Raw genomic sequence first — 15,495 nt, 5'->3', positions numbered from 1 at the left:
TGAGCTCTACACAAACAAAAAGAAAAAGACACAACACTCCTTTACGCCTACACTGCACTACACTGCGCTACACTACACAGCGGGGCAATAACGTGCTGGTGTTCTTACCCCGGGGTATCTGACAGACCCACTCCAGTTTGGCGTCACAGTGGAACGGCGCCGGGTAGAACGGCGTGGCCTGGAAGTCGTAGTGCAGAAACACAAAGAAGTGCTTCAAGGTGCTCCGGGTTGTCTGACAAAGGACACACAACAGTGACAAGATATTTAGGGATGTCACAATTATACATTTTCTTGGTACGAATATTGTCAGAAATAATCACGGTGTTACAATTATTATGCATTAATTAATTTCACAACAATATGAATGTGTAAAATCAAATATAGTCAAAATATACTTACATTACTAATTACTTACACAAACTATTTAAGTATCTATTAATATACGGCCAATTATTAACCCTCCAAGGGAAGTGTTTGAAATATTAAAGTCATTAATTGTCATCTAAGTTTATTTTAATCTTTTTTTTTTAAATTACAAACGACACTCTAGCTTTTAAATTCCTACCAATTTAGTGTAACGTGTTATGTGTAATCTTTTTTGGAAAGTGACAATATTTAGGAATCTTTATGATTAACTAATTGTGGAATTTAATACCGCGATTAATTGTGAAAATAAAGTAATCCCTATATATAATATATATTACAATTACATACATCACCTACTGCCTGGAGATTTGGGGAAATGCATCTCAGACATATAACTTAAACTCAATGATTTAGTAAACTACAAGATTGCACGGATGATTCATAAAGTTCATAACAACTTGTTGCCGAGCAAAACTGTTAACATGTGAAGAAAAAGAAATATAAACTTATAGGAATATGTATGTTTATAAAATCAAAAGCTATGACTAATAGTAAATGTACGTCCATGGGGCGAATTTATGGAACAATCTCCAGGAGGAATTGAAAATATGTGAGACATTTCAAAGATAATTGATAAATATAAGCAAATTGTAAGTGTTGTTTGATTGTTGCTGGGGCAGATTGTCGACTGGTGTGTTGTGTGTTGAGTTGGTACATGTATTGTCGCCTTTGCAGAAACGCACTGAAGAGGAAATGGTGTAAAAATGAATCTGCTATAGTTACTTAGTGTGAGAGAGGTGAGAAAAAGTAGGGCGTCGTAAGCCGAGAACTGCAGCCTCGACCTTATACTGGTTTGATTTATACGATATGATATGATATGACATGTTGTGTTGGATTGTTCTGTTTGTTGCATGACTGAAATAAACATATCAATCAATATAAATATATATATATATATATAGCTCTGGAAAAAATTAAGAGACCACTCCCAAAATTATCAGTTTCTCTGGTTTTACTATTTATAGGTATGTGTTTGAGTAAAATTCAATTAAAAAAATGTTACTACCGACAACATTTCTCCCAAAATTGAAATAAAAGTATTGTCATTTAGAGCTTTTATTGGCTGAAAATGACTAAACTAGTCTTTTCAATAATAATGCAAAGAAAACATGTTCATATTTATTCCTAAACAACGCAGCAAGAATATTTTAACTCAGGAAGAGTTTATAAATCAGTTTTTGTGGGATAATGTTTAATGTTTAATCCCAGCAGTGGTTTTTATAATCTTCCTATAAAACCAGATGTGGTTCAGGCGATGACCTCATCAGTGTCTCATTAAGTAGAATGATTTGTGTTTGTGTTGGTGTTTAAAAAAGAAAAGAGAAGAATGACTGTCACACATGTAGAGATACTTTTAAGAAACATTTGTGAAAGTGGTCTCTGTATATATATATATATATATATATATATACACTGACTGTACAATAAGAGAAGTTCCACATGTGCAACATCACACATCTTCTTCCTTCCTGCAGCTCGGAGAGAGTTTGAGAAAGAGAGCGTCTTTCTGACAACACAATCACTGACTGAGATACTCTAAGTCAGAGCAAAGGTCATCGCCTGAGCCACAACACAGCAGCGCACAAAACTAAATCTTAAAAAGAAAACAGAACAAAAACAGAGAGTGAAGCGAGTGAACCTCCTGTTCCGACCAACTGCTTGTTTGTGGGATTTTTTGTTTAAACACACGGTGAAGTCATGCATGAGTCAAACGGAGGAGGATTTCAGCTGCAGCTCGACTCATCGTGACTCTCACAAACAGACGACGAATGGTTTTGATTCACAGATCAGTTTAGAAAGAAAAAGAAAAAGAAAAGAAAAGAAAAAGAAGCTTTGACTGAGGTTGGTAGACTAAAACAAATAAAACAAAACCTGGCACGAAAATGCTTCTTTTTTTTTTCTCTCTCTCTGTTGTTGTTGTATAAATGTGCACAGCAGCTCACCTTGAACGCAGTGCAGTCTCGTTCGTACGCGTCGTCCTCGTGGAAGTCGTGATGCAACACGTCCATGGACACCTGTTGTGAACACATTGAATAAACATGTGATGTGATGAGTCTTTCTAAATGTCAGCTAGCTCTTTCATGAATTTTAAATCTGAAATTCACTTTTATAAAACGCCTTAGAAAACCAAACCAGTGGTGCACTTTTTTGTGATACTTTATCCTATTTTTGCCTTTTTGGACTTTCACACTGTAACTTTTAGTTTTAAATATCTTCGGTCAAAGGACATTTATTTTATTATTTATCTTTCTTTCTGCTGTTTGCTGTCAAGTCACATGTGAAGCACATTTAAAAACAACCTCAGATGAAGTGCTGCACAGTTATTAAAATACAATATAGATAATAATGCACAATTATAATAAGTACACACTATTAAGCATTAGTTAAACTTTAAATACTAAATTCATCATTTATAACACATGAATACTCATTAGTATGTAGTTTATAAACACAGTTAAATATTTTACTCATCATTGATAAGCACTAACTGTATTTATAAACTACATACTAATGAGTATTCATGCGTTATAAATGAAGAATTCAGTATTTATTAATGCTTAATGCTTAAGTGTGTACTTACTATAAAGTGTTACCAATTACCATCTTAAATCTATTTATCTACTTATTATTATCTAGGATTAAACATTATTAGTAATAGTATCTTATTCCAGCCATTTTCAATCCATTTCATATCATATCAATAATTAATGGTGTTGAAATACACTGACTGACTCATACCTAATATTACTTTATATATACATATATTTTCAATACATGACTATGTGTTTTCATATGTGTTAGTGAGGGATTCAGTCCATTCAATCCATTATGATTGTGAGGAGCAGTTTTTGGATCTCACAGTGGAGGCCAAACCTGTTTTTATACGACGTGTCAAACATGCTTATTATTGAACATCTGTAGCGTTAGATATTGCAACACTTGTATACAGTATACTATATATAATATTCAAAGTAGTGAACTCACAGGGCGACTGTCGCTCCACGCCCAGGAGCGATCCGACGGGTTCCTCCTGTTCAGGCCGACCCAGAAGTAGCGATTATCACTGCAACAAAAACAAAACAAAACACAGAGTCGACCAATCAATGAAGAGGTGTGATGTACAGTATAATAAAACCAGGAGATGATGATGGTCTGTGTGAACCTCAGCATTGGAGGGAAAACAGCTGCATGTTTATGTGAACAGAGAAGGTACAGGTTGAACTCTGAGGTATTTGCCTCATCAAGACAAAACACGTCTGGTGCTGAGGGACCGGTGACAGGTGACGAGTCCACGAAGGTTAAAGCGAAGCAGCACAAGTCAGAACGTTAAAGAAATCACAATGACAAACACATTAATGCCAGTCAAAGCTCATCAAAAGAAAACATACAGTACTTATGTTAAGTATTTCTATTTTCTGTGCAGGTTCTTGTAAATGTACAAAATCTCTCATAGTCCACTAGATCGCCTGTTTGAGCAGTTTCTATGCTGCTTTATTCGTTGTGTCTATAATAGTTAGACGCCGCTGCTTTTATCGTTTCCCCTCGGTGCCACTGTTGCTTCCATCTTCTGTTAAAACTTTAGTCAACAAAGCAGCATCCCGTAATATTTCGCAAATTATGCTACCTGATGGCTCCTCAACAGAAGATCATCAGGCTATTAACAACTGCTTTAAAGAGTTCTACTCTAAATTATATTCTTCAGACTCAACATCGGATCACAGCCAATTTGACTTTTTTTTTTCTAATCTGAATATTCCTACAATTGACTCTGACTCTAAAGAGAGATTGGAAGAAAATATGACGCTGGTGGAAATTAATAATGCTATAATGTCCCTTCAGAGTGGAAAAGCCCCTGGCCCGGATGGGTTTCCAACTGATTTTTATAAAAAATTCAAAGATAAACTTGCCCCTCTTCTTCTCTCAGTTTATGCAGAAGCACTGGAAAATAATATTCTTCCGCCTACTCTTCGCCAGGCATCTATTACACTGTTATTAAAGAAGAATAAGGACCCTCGTGACTGCTCTTCTTATAGACCGATTAACTTGATAAACTGTGATGGTAAAGTGTTCTCAAAGGTCATTGCACTCCGGCTTGAGACAATTCTTCCTCATATCATCTCGGAGGATCAGACTGGATTTGTCCAGGGCAGACAATCATATTTTAACCTGAGACGATTGTTTAATATCATTTACACTGAATCTAACACTCCATCTCCAGAAGCAGTAATATCGCTTGATGCCGAAAAGGCGTTTGATCGGGTCGAGTGGAATTATCTTTTTTATACACTTAGCAGATTTGGTTTTGGCCCTAGTTTCATTCAACTTATCAAGCTCATTTACACTGATCCTACTGCCTTAGTTTATACCAATGGTATCTCATCAGAGTACTTTCCTCTTCGCAGAGGGACGAAACAAGGGGATCCAGTGAGTCCGTTGCTTTTCGTTCTAGCTATAGAACCACTCGCTATAGCTCTCAGATGCAATGATATTATACAAGGTATTTCACGTGGTGACCTAACTCACACTGTCTCGCTTTATGCAGACGATCTATTACTATATGTTACCAACCCTATTACATCTACCCCTGAAATCCTTAGAATCTTGCAGGAATTTGGAAATATATCTGGATATAAACTAAATTTTAATAAAAGCGAATACTTCCCCATTAGTGATAATGCTGGAGAATATCCCAACCTGCCATTTAAGTTGTCCGCCGAGTCCTTCACATATCTAGGTGTAAAGGTCACCAAATCCTATTACAGTCTATTTAAAAGTAACTTCACTCCTCTACTGGAACAGTGTAAACAAGATATTAAAAGATGGTCTATTTTGCCTCTTTCTCTCATCGGGAGAACAAATTCTGTAAAGATGACTATTGTGCCAAAATTTTGAGACGATTGTTTAATATCATTTACACGATCATGATTTCTGTTTGCTCAATCTCCTCTCGTTGATCTTGTGCTCGAGCAGCATGGCGCCTGTGATTGGCATGGCCGCTGCCTCGGCGTCTTGCCTCTTCACGCTAATTTTTGTCCTGACATTTTCACAAGTCCTATCAACTTGCACTTCCAGCCTGTGCTATGATCGGACCACGCTGCTACAAATTAGGAACTCTATGGAAGAGTTCAGCACAAACTGGGGCTATAACTTCTTACCTCCCCCGTCTGTCTACGCTGACCTGTCACTCGGAGGGCTGTTGCTACCTCCACTCCGGAGAAGGCTGCGGAAACGCGGATCCAGGGCCGGCGTCCAGGTGTGGCTGAGGCGGAGCAGGCGGCTCTTTCCTGTGCACGGCCGGGTGGAATCCACGAGCTACCTGCGTCCCATCTCCTTGCGAGCGCCCGAGGAGGACAACGACCCTCAGCCTCTACCCCGGTTTTCCCAGGTCTACCGCAGCCTCTGCTCATGGCGTGCCATCGCTCCGCGAGTCAGCTGTCTGTCAACAATCAGACCGCAATCAGCTGGTGGTGACGTCACGGTGCTTTCACGGTCCAAGATGGCCCTGCTTAATGCACGCTCCATTGCAAACAAATCCTTCGTCCTGCATGACTTTCTCATCCAGAAAGATCTTGATTTCCTCTTCCTGTCTGAAACCTGGCAGCGGCACGGGGAATTTGTCCATCTAAAGGAGCTGTGTCCCGCGGAATATTCTTTTGTTGCTACACCCCGCCTCACAGGACGTGGCGGGGGCCTCGCCGTTGTCTTCCGTGAATGCCTCAAAACTAGGTTGGTGAACTCCGACTGTTTCCCCTCGTTTGAGCTTCAAGTGACTAAGATAAACGAAAAAAACCCTTTTTATTGCTTTTTGATCTATCGTCCTCCTGGCCCAGTTACTGGGTTTTTATCTGACTTCACTGAACTTTTAACTTCTATTATTAAATTGGAGAAGGTTCTAATTATTGGTGATTTTAATATTCACATTGATGATCAGTCATCTTCTACTGCTGCTGAGTTTTTAAATATCACTGAGTCTTTCAACCTCGTGCAACATGTCTCTGGTCCCACACACAGTAAGGGACACACACTGGACCTTATATTTTCACATGGATTGACCATTGAAAATCTACATGTAGAGGATCTTCTTGTCAGTGACCACAGCTGTGTCTCCTTTGATATGGAATATGTTGAGAAGCATATTTCAAGTAGGGTTCAAGGAAAGAAACGTTTTATAAATCAGTCTGTTGTTGAGAGTTTTATTTCCTTGTTTGATGCTGAGTCTGCCTCAAACGTTGATGATGATGATGATGATGATGTTGATGATGATGATGTTGATGTGAATTCACTAGTACAGTGTTTTAATCTTCGATGCAAGTCTATTATTGATAAAGTAGCTCCAATCAAATCAAGATCCACCTCCCTAAGGAAGCCCTGCCCCTGGATAAATGAAGAGATTTTAAATCATAGGAAAAGCTGCCGCAAGGCAGAGCGGCTGTGGAAAGCATCGAAGCTTGAGGTTCACAGGCTACACCTCAAGGATCTGAGATTAGCATTAAACAATGCACTAAAGACAGCAAGAACTGCTTATTTTGCCCAACTTATCTCTATTAATAAGAGAAATCCCAAGTTTCTGTTTGAGACCATTAGCTCTATTACATCCCCTACTGTCCCCACTGCCCCGGTCTCTTCTATGACGGATTGTAATGCTTTTGCCAGTTTTATGGTAAACAAAATCAATGACATCAGGGCCAATTTTTCTTTTACTGTCCCAAATCCTTGCACTATTCAGCCTCCCCGGTGTAACTGGTCCCTGTTTTCTTTGGTCTCACTGCCAGACATCAGTGCGATCCTTGCCACCATGGCGCCGTCCTCCAGCCCTCTGGACATACTCCCGACATCACTGTTCCTTAAAACTTTTGGCTCCACTGGCCCCTGCATTGTAGAGATCATAAATCAATCTCTCCAAACTGGTGTTGTTCCAGATTCCTTTAAACAAGCAGCAGTGGAACCTAAATTAAAGAAACCAAACCTGGATCCTGCTGATTTGAAAAATTATAGGCCCATTTCAAAGCTCCCTTTTCTGGCCAAAATTATGGAAAAGGTAGTAGCTGAACAATTAATTGCCTTCATTGATGCAAACTCTATCTTTGACACCTTCCAATCAGGTTTCAGGAAAAAACACTCCACCGAGACAGCCCTAATCAGAGTTTCAAGTGATGTCCTGATGGCAGCAGACTCTGGTCAATATACAGTCCTGGTATTGTTGGATCTTACCGCTGCATTTGACACGGTGGACCATAAAGTCTTATTAAACAGACTCAGAGACACTTTTGGGATTACAGGTACTGTTTTAAATTGGTTCAGGTCATATCTGACTGACAGGAGTTTTTTGGTCCATGTCAACCAGTTATCATCTGACCTGACAGGGCTAGCCTGCGGGGTCCCACAGGGATCAGTACTTGGCCCTTTTCTTTTCTTGCTTTATATGACCCCTCTGGGACAGATTATCAGTGAGTTCAGTGATGTTTCTTATCATCTATACGCTGATGATGTGCAGCTCTACTGCTCATTCAAGCAGAATGAGCTGCACAAACTAGACAATTTAATTGCCTGTCTGACGGCCATCAAAAAATGGCTAAATGATAATCTTCTTCAACTAAATTCTGCGAAAACTGAAACACTGATTATTGCCCCAGATAGTGCCATCCCCCCCATAAAGCAGCACCTAGGTCAGTTAGGTCTTTCTGTCCAACCAAGTATACGCAACCTAGGTGTTGTTTTTGACAAGGACATGTCCCTGGACCACCACTGTAAACAGTTGGTGAAAAATTGTTTCTATCACCTGCGTAATATAGCGAAACTGAGGTCCATGATTTCAAGACCTGAAATGGAGATGATAATTCATGCTTTTATTTCATCTCGCATTGACTATTGTAATGCTCTTTTTATGTGTTTTAACAAAAAGGCTGTAAATCGCCTTCAAACCGTGCAGAACGCAGCTGCAAGGCTCATAACTGGATCTAAGAAAAGGGATCATATCACCCCAATTTTATATTCCTTACATTGGTTACCAGTTAATTTTAGGATTCATTTTAAGATTTTAGTACTTGTTTTTAGAGCCCTCCATGAACAAGCTCCCTCGTACATCACTGAGCTGCTGAGACCCTATTCCCCCTTACGTTCACTAAGGTCATCAGACCAGAAACTCTTGATGGTCCCCCGCACCCGTTTTAAAACACGAGGTGACTGCTCTTTCCAGGCCTCTGCCCCTCGCCTTTGGAATGCTCTACCATCGACCCTGCGCAGTATAGAGTCCACTGAAGGTTTTAAGAAAGAACTCAAAACCTATCTTTTTAGACAGGCCTTCAACTGATGCTGACGTTGTGGGGTCTCTGTAAAGTTTTCCTGAAATTGTGCTATTATGTATTTTTTTTGTTGTGATCACTGTACTGTATTTTATTGCATTTTATCCTTGCTGTAAAGCACTTTGTGATTTTATCTATGAAAAGTGCTATATAAATTAAAATTACTTACTTACTTACTTACTTATATTTGTTTCAGGCGTTGCCTGTTTTCATACCACAATCTTTTTTCAAGGCATTTAATCAAATTATTTCTTCCTTTATATGGAATAATAAACCAGCTCGCATAAGAAAAGAATTTATGGAAAGACCAAAAGGTGTAGGTGGGCTTTCACTTCCAAATCTGCGTACGTATTATTGGGCTGCAAATCTTAATGCCATTTCTCTGTGGTTAAAAGATTGGAATGATAAGATCCCCGCATGGCTCCAGATTGAAAAGATCACAAGCAGCCCACATTCACTCCCTGCCTTACTTTGTGCTCCCTTACCACCACTAGTTAACAATATTAAAGATAATATAATTGTAACTCAATCCTTACGTATCGTGAACCAGTTCAAAAGATGTCTGGGTATTCAGAGTATTTCTATTCACTCTCCAATAATACATAATCACCTTTTTCAGCCATCTTTATTGGACAATGGCTTCAAAATTTGGTATAATAAGGGTATTCATAGTATTGAGGACTTGTATGTTAACAACACTTTTGCTAGCTTTGAACAGCTATCCAGAAAATTTGGTCTGACCAATAATCATTTTTGGCGATACTTGCAGATTAGAGATTTTACTCGTAAAAAGTTTGCTAATTTTCCTACCCTTCCCCCTTCTTCCTGTTTGGATTCCCTATTAAGGGTTAATATGCTGAACAAAAGCAGAATATCATTTATTTATTCCCATATTATGGATTGCTGCAACCACTCTATTTCACATATACGAGAACAATGGGAAAATGACTTGGGGGCTCAGATGTCCAACGAGGAATGGGATATGGCCCTTACTAGGGTCCACTCTTCTTCCATCTGCTCTAGACATGCTTTAATACAGTTTAAAGTTTTGCATAGGTTACACTTCTCAAAAGCTAAATTAGCAAGAATATTTCCGAATGTAGACCCACTATGTGACAGATGTAAACAGACCCCAGCTACTTCTTATCATATGTTCTGGACTTGTCCAAAACTTGTCCCTTTCTGGTCATCCTTTTTTGAAGTAATTTCTAATGCTTATGCTTATCACATCTCACCTTCTCCGTTGGTTGCTGTTTTTGGTTTGTTTTCTGACCCAACGGGATCTGTTCCCCCTGCTCATTTACAGAGGGTCATTGCCTTTTCCTCCCTGTTAGCTAGACGCTTGATTTTATTCAAATGGAAGGCTGCTACTCCTCCATCTCATCACCACTGGATTCGGGACGTTATGCAGAACCTTAAACTGGAAAAGATCAGATGTACCCTCAACGGTTCCATCAACAGATTCCACAAAACCTGGGACTCTCTAATAACTTATGTGAACAATTTACCTGGTCTGGAACTGGAACTCTGAATCATTACATCTGCCCTTGAACAAATTCTGTAATAAGAAGTATAAGTGCACTTGTTGTTGTTTTTTTTTGTTTGTTTGTTCTTTTTTTTTTTTTTTTTTTCTTTCTTTTCTTGTCTTTGCCTGTCTATTGTCTATGACTAGTTTGTCACGTTGATTTTGGGTTTGAAATGTCTCTGTCTATTGTCGGGACTGTTTGTTATAATTATTTGTAATACAGAGAATATGATTGTTTTATATGTTAACAGAAAATTACAAATAAAGTGTTTAAAAAAAAAAAAAAAAACTTTAGTCAACATGGACTCGCTACACGTCGTTATAGCGAGAGATATAGAGATTCTCCACAATTCAGTCGCTCAGTTCAGTTTAAAGGGATAGTTCAACATTTTGGCAAACTGGCCCATTGCCATAATCCCTATAGTCATGGTTCGTTACCTAGCTATTTTTAGAACGGTGGAGCAGAGCCGTGAGCTGCTCAGAGCTACGCTACGGAGGCTCATTATGGGATTTCTTGGTTTCCCTCATCAAACTCATCAAATACACAATCCAACAACTCCACAACGCTCTGGTGGACAAGTTGTGACCTGCACATTCACCACGCTATGAGATAATAACACAACGTTACCAGACAGAGTTGTTTTAGAGGGAAATACAGAGTCTGCTTGATGAAAAACTGTCCCTGAAGGCAACACACATCAGCGGTTTTTCATGAATTTACCTCTAAAACAGCTCGCCGCTCTGCTCCGCCGTTCTAAAAATAGCTTGTACCGACAATTAAAGGTAACGAACCTACTGCTATGACTATAGCGGTTATGGCAATGGGCCGATTTGCCAAAATCTTGAACTATCCCTTTAAAGAATGGTACACAACACATTTTACAAAATATGCCAGGATATGAAGACTTAGAGTATGAGCACAACTGTAGACGCCTGTCTCTAAAATATAAGCCGGTTCAGTTAACCCTAAAGCCTGAAAGCTTCTATTTGGATAATTGACAGTTTATACCTGATGGTTTCTCTCATGATGTTGTGCAGAGCCCTCATCTCCGCCACGCTGGTGTAGCTGGGCAGGTGAGCTCCCAGCGCCTGACAGAACCTCTCGGCTTCTTCCCACGACCGCTTCCTGCTCAGCCGCTCCTCGTGAAACACCTGACAGAGGAGGAGCAGCAACAACACCAACAACACGGTCAAGTACAGGCACAGACAGCAGCAGGTTGTACATGTACATGAAGCCATAGCTCTGACGATAGTAACTGTCATGTTCTGTGTGAGCTTTGCCTGTATTTGTGTTGTTTTTCTCTGCCCATTGGGAGTGGCTCATTATCTTATATTTAATTTAAGCTTTTATTTTGAAGGGCAATTTTAGTCACAGAGTATGATCAGGAAATGCAGAGCTTCTACATGGGGTCTGCTTGCAGCTCCAGCTATTATCTTTTTTCCTCCCGCTGCTTGTGTCTAGGAAATTATTAAGGCTGGGACGATACGCTTTTCTCCCGATTCGATTCTTCTATGATTTTTTGGATGGCGATTCGATTTAAATTGCGATTCTATGATATTGCCGATTCTCTCGATTTTTAGTCTGCATTTTTAACATTTATCTGCACACAAATACTGTAGGAGCCTATAAATGAACATACTCCATTATAAAGTGAACTTAAACTCTTTTCAAAACCTGTACTCTCTGAATGTAAAAAAGTCTAACAAATGCACATTGCACAATATAAAAAAAAAGTAAAAAAAAAAAAAAAAAAAAAAGATTCAAAATTTTTTCTTTTTCTTTTTTTTTTCAAAAAAAAAAAAACGATTTTTGAAAAAAAAAATCGATTTAAAAATCGTCAAAAAAGATATCGCAATACATATGTGAATCGATTTTTTCTCCCACCCCTAGAAATTATCGCTTGTGAGTATTGTTCACGATTTTAGTTAAAGCAGAAGTGAGTGATATATTTGTGTTAATATAAGTCTTAAATAGTTATATCTTCCGACAGCAATCACTTACATAGAGTGTTTGGACCGAAACACGGGTCTGTCAGTCACTCTGCTCTGCTCTGAGCCGAAGAGAAAACATTTATCGTATCCTACAGTTTTTATCCAATGAGGAGAGAGAACGGCATGCAGGGCTGTGTGTGCAGCCAAGGAACGCCGTGAATGTGGTGACGTCGGGACGAGGACTGTTATGGTGCGTTCAAGGAAACTCGTATTTTTCCGACCGTGAAGTGGTACCAGTTCGATCTGGTACGAGTTCACCGGTCGGAAGTTACGAGTGGCCGTTATAGTGACTTTCACCGGTAAAACAGGTCGGAAAAACACGAGTGGGTTGCCTGAAACGCTACAAAGTCGTAAGTTGTGACTTGAAGCTGTAATTTACGATTTCAAAAGCCTGCCTGGAACGCAGCATTAGCCAAAACGACCGGACCACTCACTTCTGCTTTAATTATGTCCTTACACAGATTCCTGTAGTGCATTTTTGGAATATTATATAAATGTTTATTTTATTCACATGTAAATTGTGCTAATGCTAAGCTAACAACTAGCCTACAGCTATTTGCATTAACATTCCTGTGAATGTATTATGTTAGTTTAGTGGCAATACAGTAATTGTTATTTTTCTGTATCATTTCAGTTTTACAAAAATCATTTCAAGACCTCAGTAAGGGGGGGTTATGGGGGGGTTATGGGTTGTATGTGAGTGTATGAGTGGAAATGTAGATTAACCTGGGATGTGAGAATGTGAGGATCGGAGTGTGAGTGTTTGGAATATATTTTGGGTTCATTTCACGCAAAATGTATTATGTGGCTATGTGTATGTCTATGTATGTCTCCTTCCTGTGTATGTATTCCTGTCATTTTTGTGTCTGGGCCCCTTTTTAAAAGCTCTTGAGCTTCTCAGGGTGTCCCATTTCACATATGAAATTACAAATATTTTAATGATTGTAATACCTTTTCTATATATGTGTAATAAAGATGATGAGATGAGATGAGTAAAGGCCCTTCAACTTCATTCCCACCTCTGAGTTTCTCTTGGAGCTTGTTCGCTATCTGTCAATTTGTGCATAGTCACACACTGAGGACAGAACAGTAACTCTAACCTTGTAGCAGTATCTGATGTCCTGCTTGGACTGCCATCCGTCGGGACAGGGAGCGTCGGGGTCGGGCTCTGGCTCTGCAGGCGGCGGCGGAGCCAGGTCGGTTCTGCAGACGGTGCCGGCCGTGAAGAAGGTGCAGTTCTTCACCTCCCACTTGCCCAGAGGTTTCCTGGTCGACATCACCGCACAACCTCCGTGATGCTCTGCAAAAACACACGAACACCCGATATGAACACGTTAACAAGAACATGCAACTGAATATATACAATTAGATCTTAAGTTTTTTTGTATTTTAGGCTCAGTAAGTGATAAATGTGGGATTAAACATTCGAGCATCAACAGACAAATAGTTTTGAACATTTTCTACCCAATGCATCTTCTCTCCTCTCTGACGGTAGCGAGACAACATCTTTATAAGGTGTCAGATGTTTGATCTGCATTATCTTTTTTTTTTTCTCATCTCTTAATTACTTTTTAAACATACCAACATTACACAACTGTTCCAAACATATCTACACTCCAGTAGCTGAAACTAAGGATAATTTGAGAATAATTAAAGCAGAAGTAAGCGATCCGGTGGTTTTGTCTAACTTCCTGTCAGCAGATGGAGTTAGCAGTCCCCGCCCTCGTCCCTACGTCACCACATTCACGCGCATCCCTTGGCTGCACACACAGAGAGGACCGCCCCTTTATGCCGTTCTCTCTCCTCATTGGATAAAGGTTGTAGGATACAAGGAAAGTTTTCTCCTCGGCTCAGAGCAGAGCAGAGTGACTGACAGACCCGTGTTTCAGACCAAACACTCTATAGAAGTGATTGCTGTCAGAAGATATAACTATTTAAGACTCATATTAACACAAATATTCTGCTTACTTCTGCTTTAATTATTTTTAAAACATACCAACATTATACAACTGTTCCAAACATATCTACACTCCAATAGCTGAAACTAAGGATACATTTGAGAATAATTAATTTATCTGTGATCAGACATGGGATGCAGACGTTGCATTTGTTTGGAAAATAAATCCTTGGTGGGGTCTGAAAAAGTTAAATCAGGCTCTGGTAGCTGATGTCACCATGTGATTGTTGGAGCCTATTAATTCTTTGTGTTGCTTATTTGGAAATGCTGAGGGTAATGGTGACTATTCAGGTTATACAGTATATTGTAGACAAACTGTTATTCATTATAATTGTTAATTAAATTATTTTTTTCCGGTCAGGTCCCTCCTTCTGTGATTAGGGAGTGAGAACATCTGGTTTCTTTGGGTCTGTTTTTTGGTGTTGGAGGAGTGAGGCAAGTGAAAAATTTATTCCAAACCTTTTGTTGAAACTGTCTCTCTGCAAGTGCTTATTATATAATGAGTTGTAGACCTTCTCCTCACTGATGTTTTTGACCTTTTTTTGGAACACAAGAGTAGCCGTAACAGTGATAAATAATTTTCCAAGACAACTCCAGCTTTTCCAGGACATTTGACTTTTTTTTCTCTAATTTTCCATGTGTTTTCCAGGTTTTCCAAGATGCAGATGGGAACCCTGATCTCCGTTCATGAGACTACCAGACACAACACATTGAACAGGCATGGTGTGTCCATGACAGCACACACCATAGAGGAAAAAACAAAAAAATTATCACTGCATGCCTTTAGTTTAGTTTTTGCCAAAACTAACTAAGATTAAATTGTTTGGAAATGAAAACTTGTTCACAGACTTTTTCTTGCCTAATCTAATAACAAAAATTGTAAAAATATACGCACATCCCTTGCTTGGGGTGCTGGGCCAAGGGGAAAGTAGAAAAGAGAAGAAATAGCCCGCACAACCTCGTTTGTGCGGGCTATTTCTTCTCTTTTCTAATCTAATAACACACACACACACACACATCAATAATCAGGTGAACCAAGTGAATACAAACAGAGGTTCAGAATAACAAACTGTGTGTGTGTTTTCCACTGACCTGGTTCGAACCAGCCCCAGTTGGTGTACGTCACCGGGCCGGCGGCTCCGTCCTGGCTCAGCCACTGGTACTCCCCCGTGCTCTTCATGTCCTGCAGCCCGATCCAGAAATACTGAGTCTGGTTGCTGAGGTGCTGAGCCAGCAGGCGGTTGATGAAGGCCTGCTCGAACCTGGAGAAAACAACAAGGCACACATGTTGG

At 39.5% G+C, this 15,495-nt stretch overlaps 1 protein-coding gene across 1 annotated transcript in view; it reads right to left on the bottom strand.

Annotated features, from left to right (window-relative positions):
• ly75 (lymphocyte antigen 75) overlaps positions 1–15,495 on the bottom strand; it is a 58,574-nt gene that overhangs the window by 22,548 nt on the left and 20,531 nt on the right. The window contains exons 11-16 of the mRNA XM_084001507.1: positions 15,296–15,465; positions 13,347–13,546; positions 11,264–11,406; positions 3,412–3,490; positions 2,370–2,441; positions 109–232 (exon numbers count right to left, since the gene is read on the bottom strand). Of these exons, the coding sequence (XP_083857633.1) occupies positions 109–232; positions 2,370–2,441; positions 3,412–3,490; positions 11,264–11,406; positions 13,347–13,546; positions 15,296–15,465 (788 nt within the window). The remainder of the gene's footprint in view (positions 1–108; positions 233–2,369; positions 2,442–3,411; positions 3,491–11,263; positions 11,407–13,346; positions 13,547–15,295; positions 15,466–15,495) is intronic.

The sequence above is a fragment of the Trachurus trachurus genome (genome assembly GCF_905171665.1).
Source record: "Trachurus trachurus genome assembly, chromosome: 3".
NCBI classification, from domain to species: Eukaryota; Metazoa; Chordata; class Actinopteri; order Carangiformes; family Carangidae; genus Trachurus; species Trachurus trachurus.
Note: the sequence above shows the minus strand (reverse complement) of the source record. Positions and strands in the feature narration are given on the sequence as shown.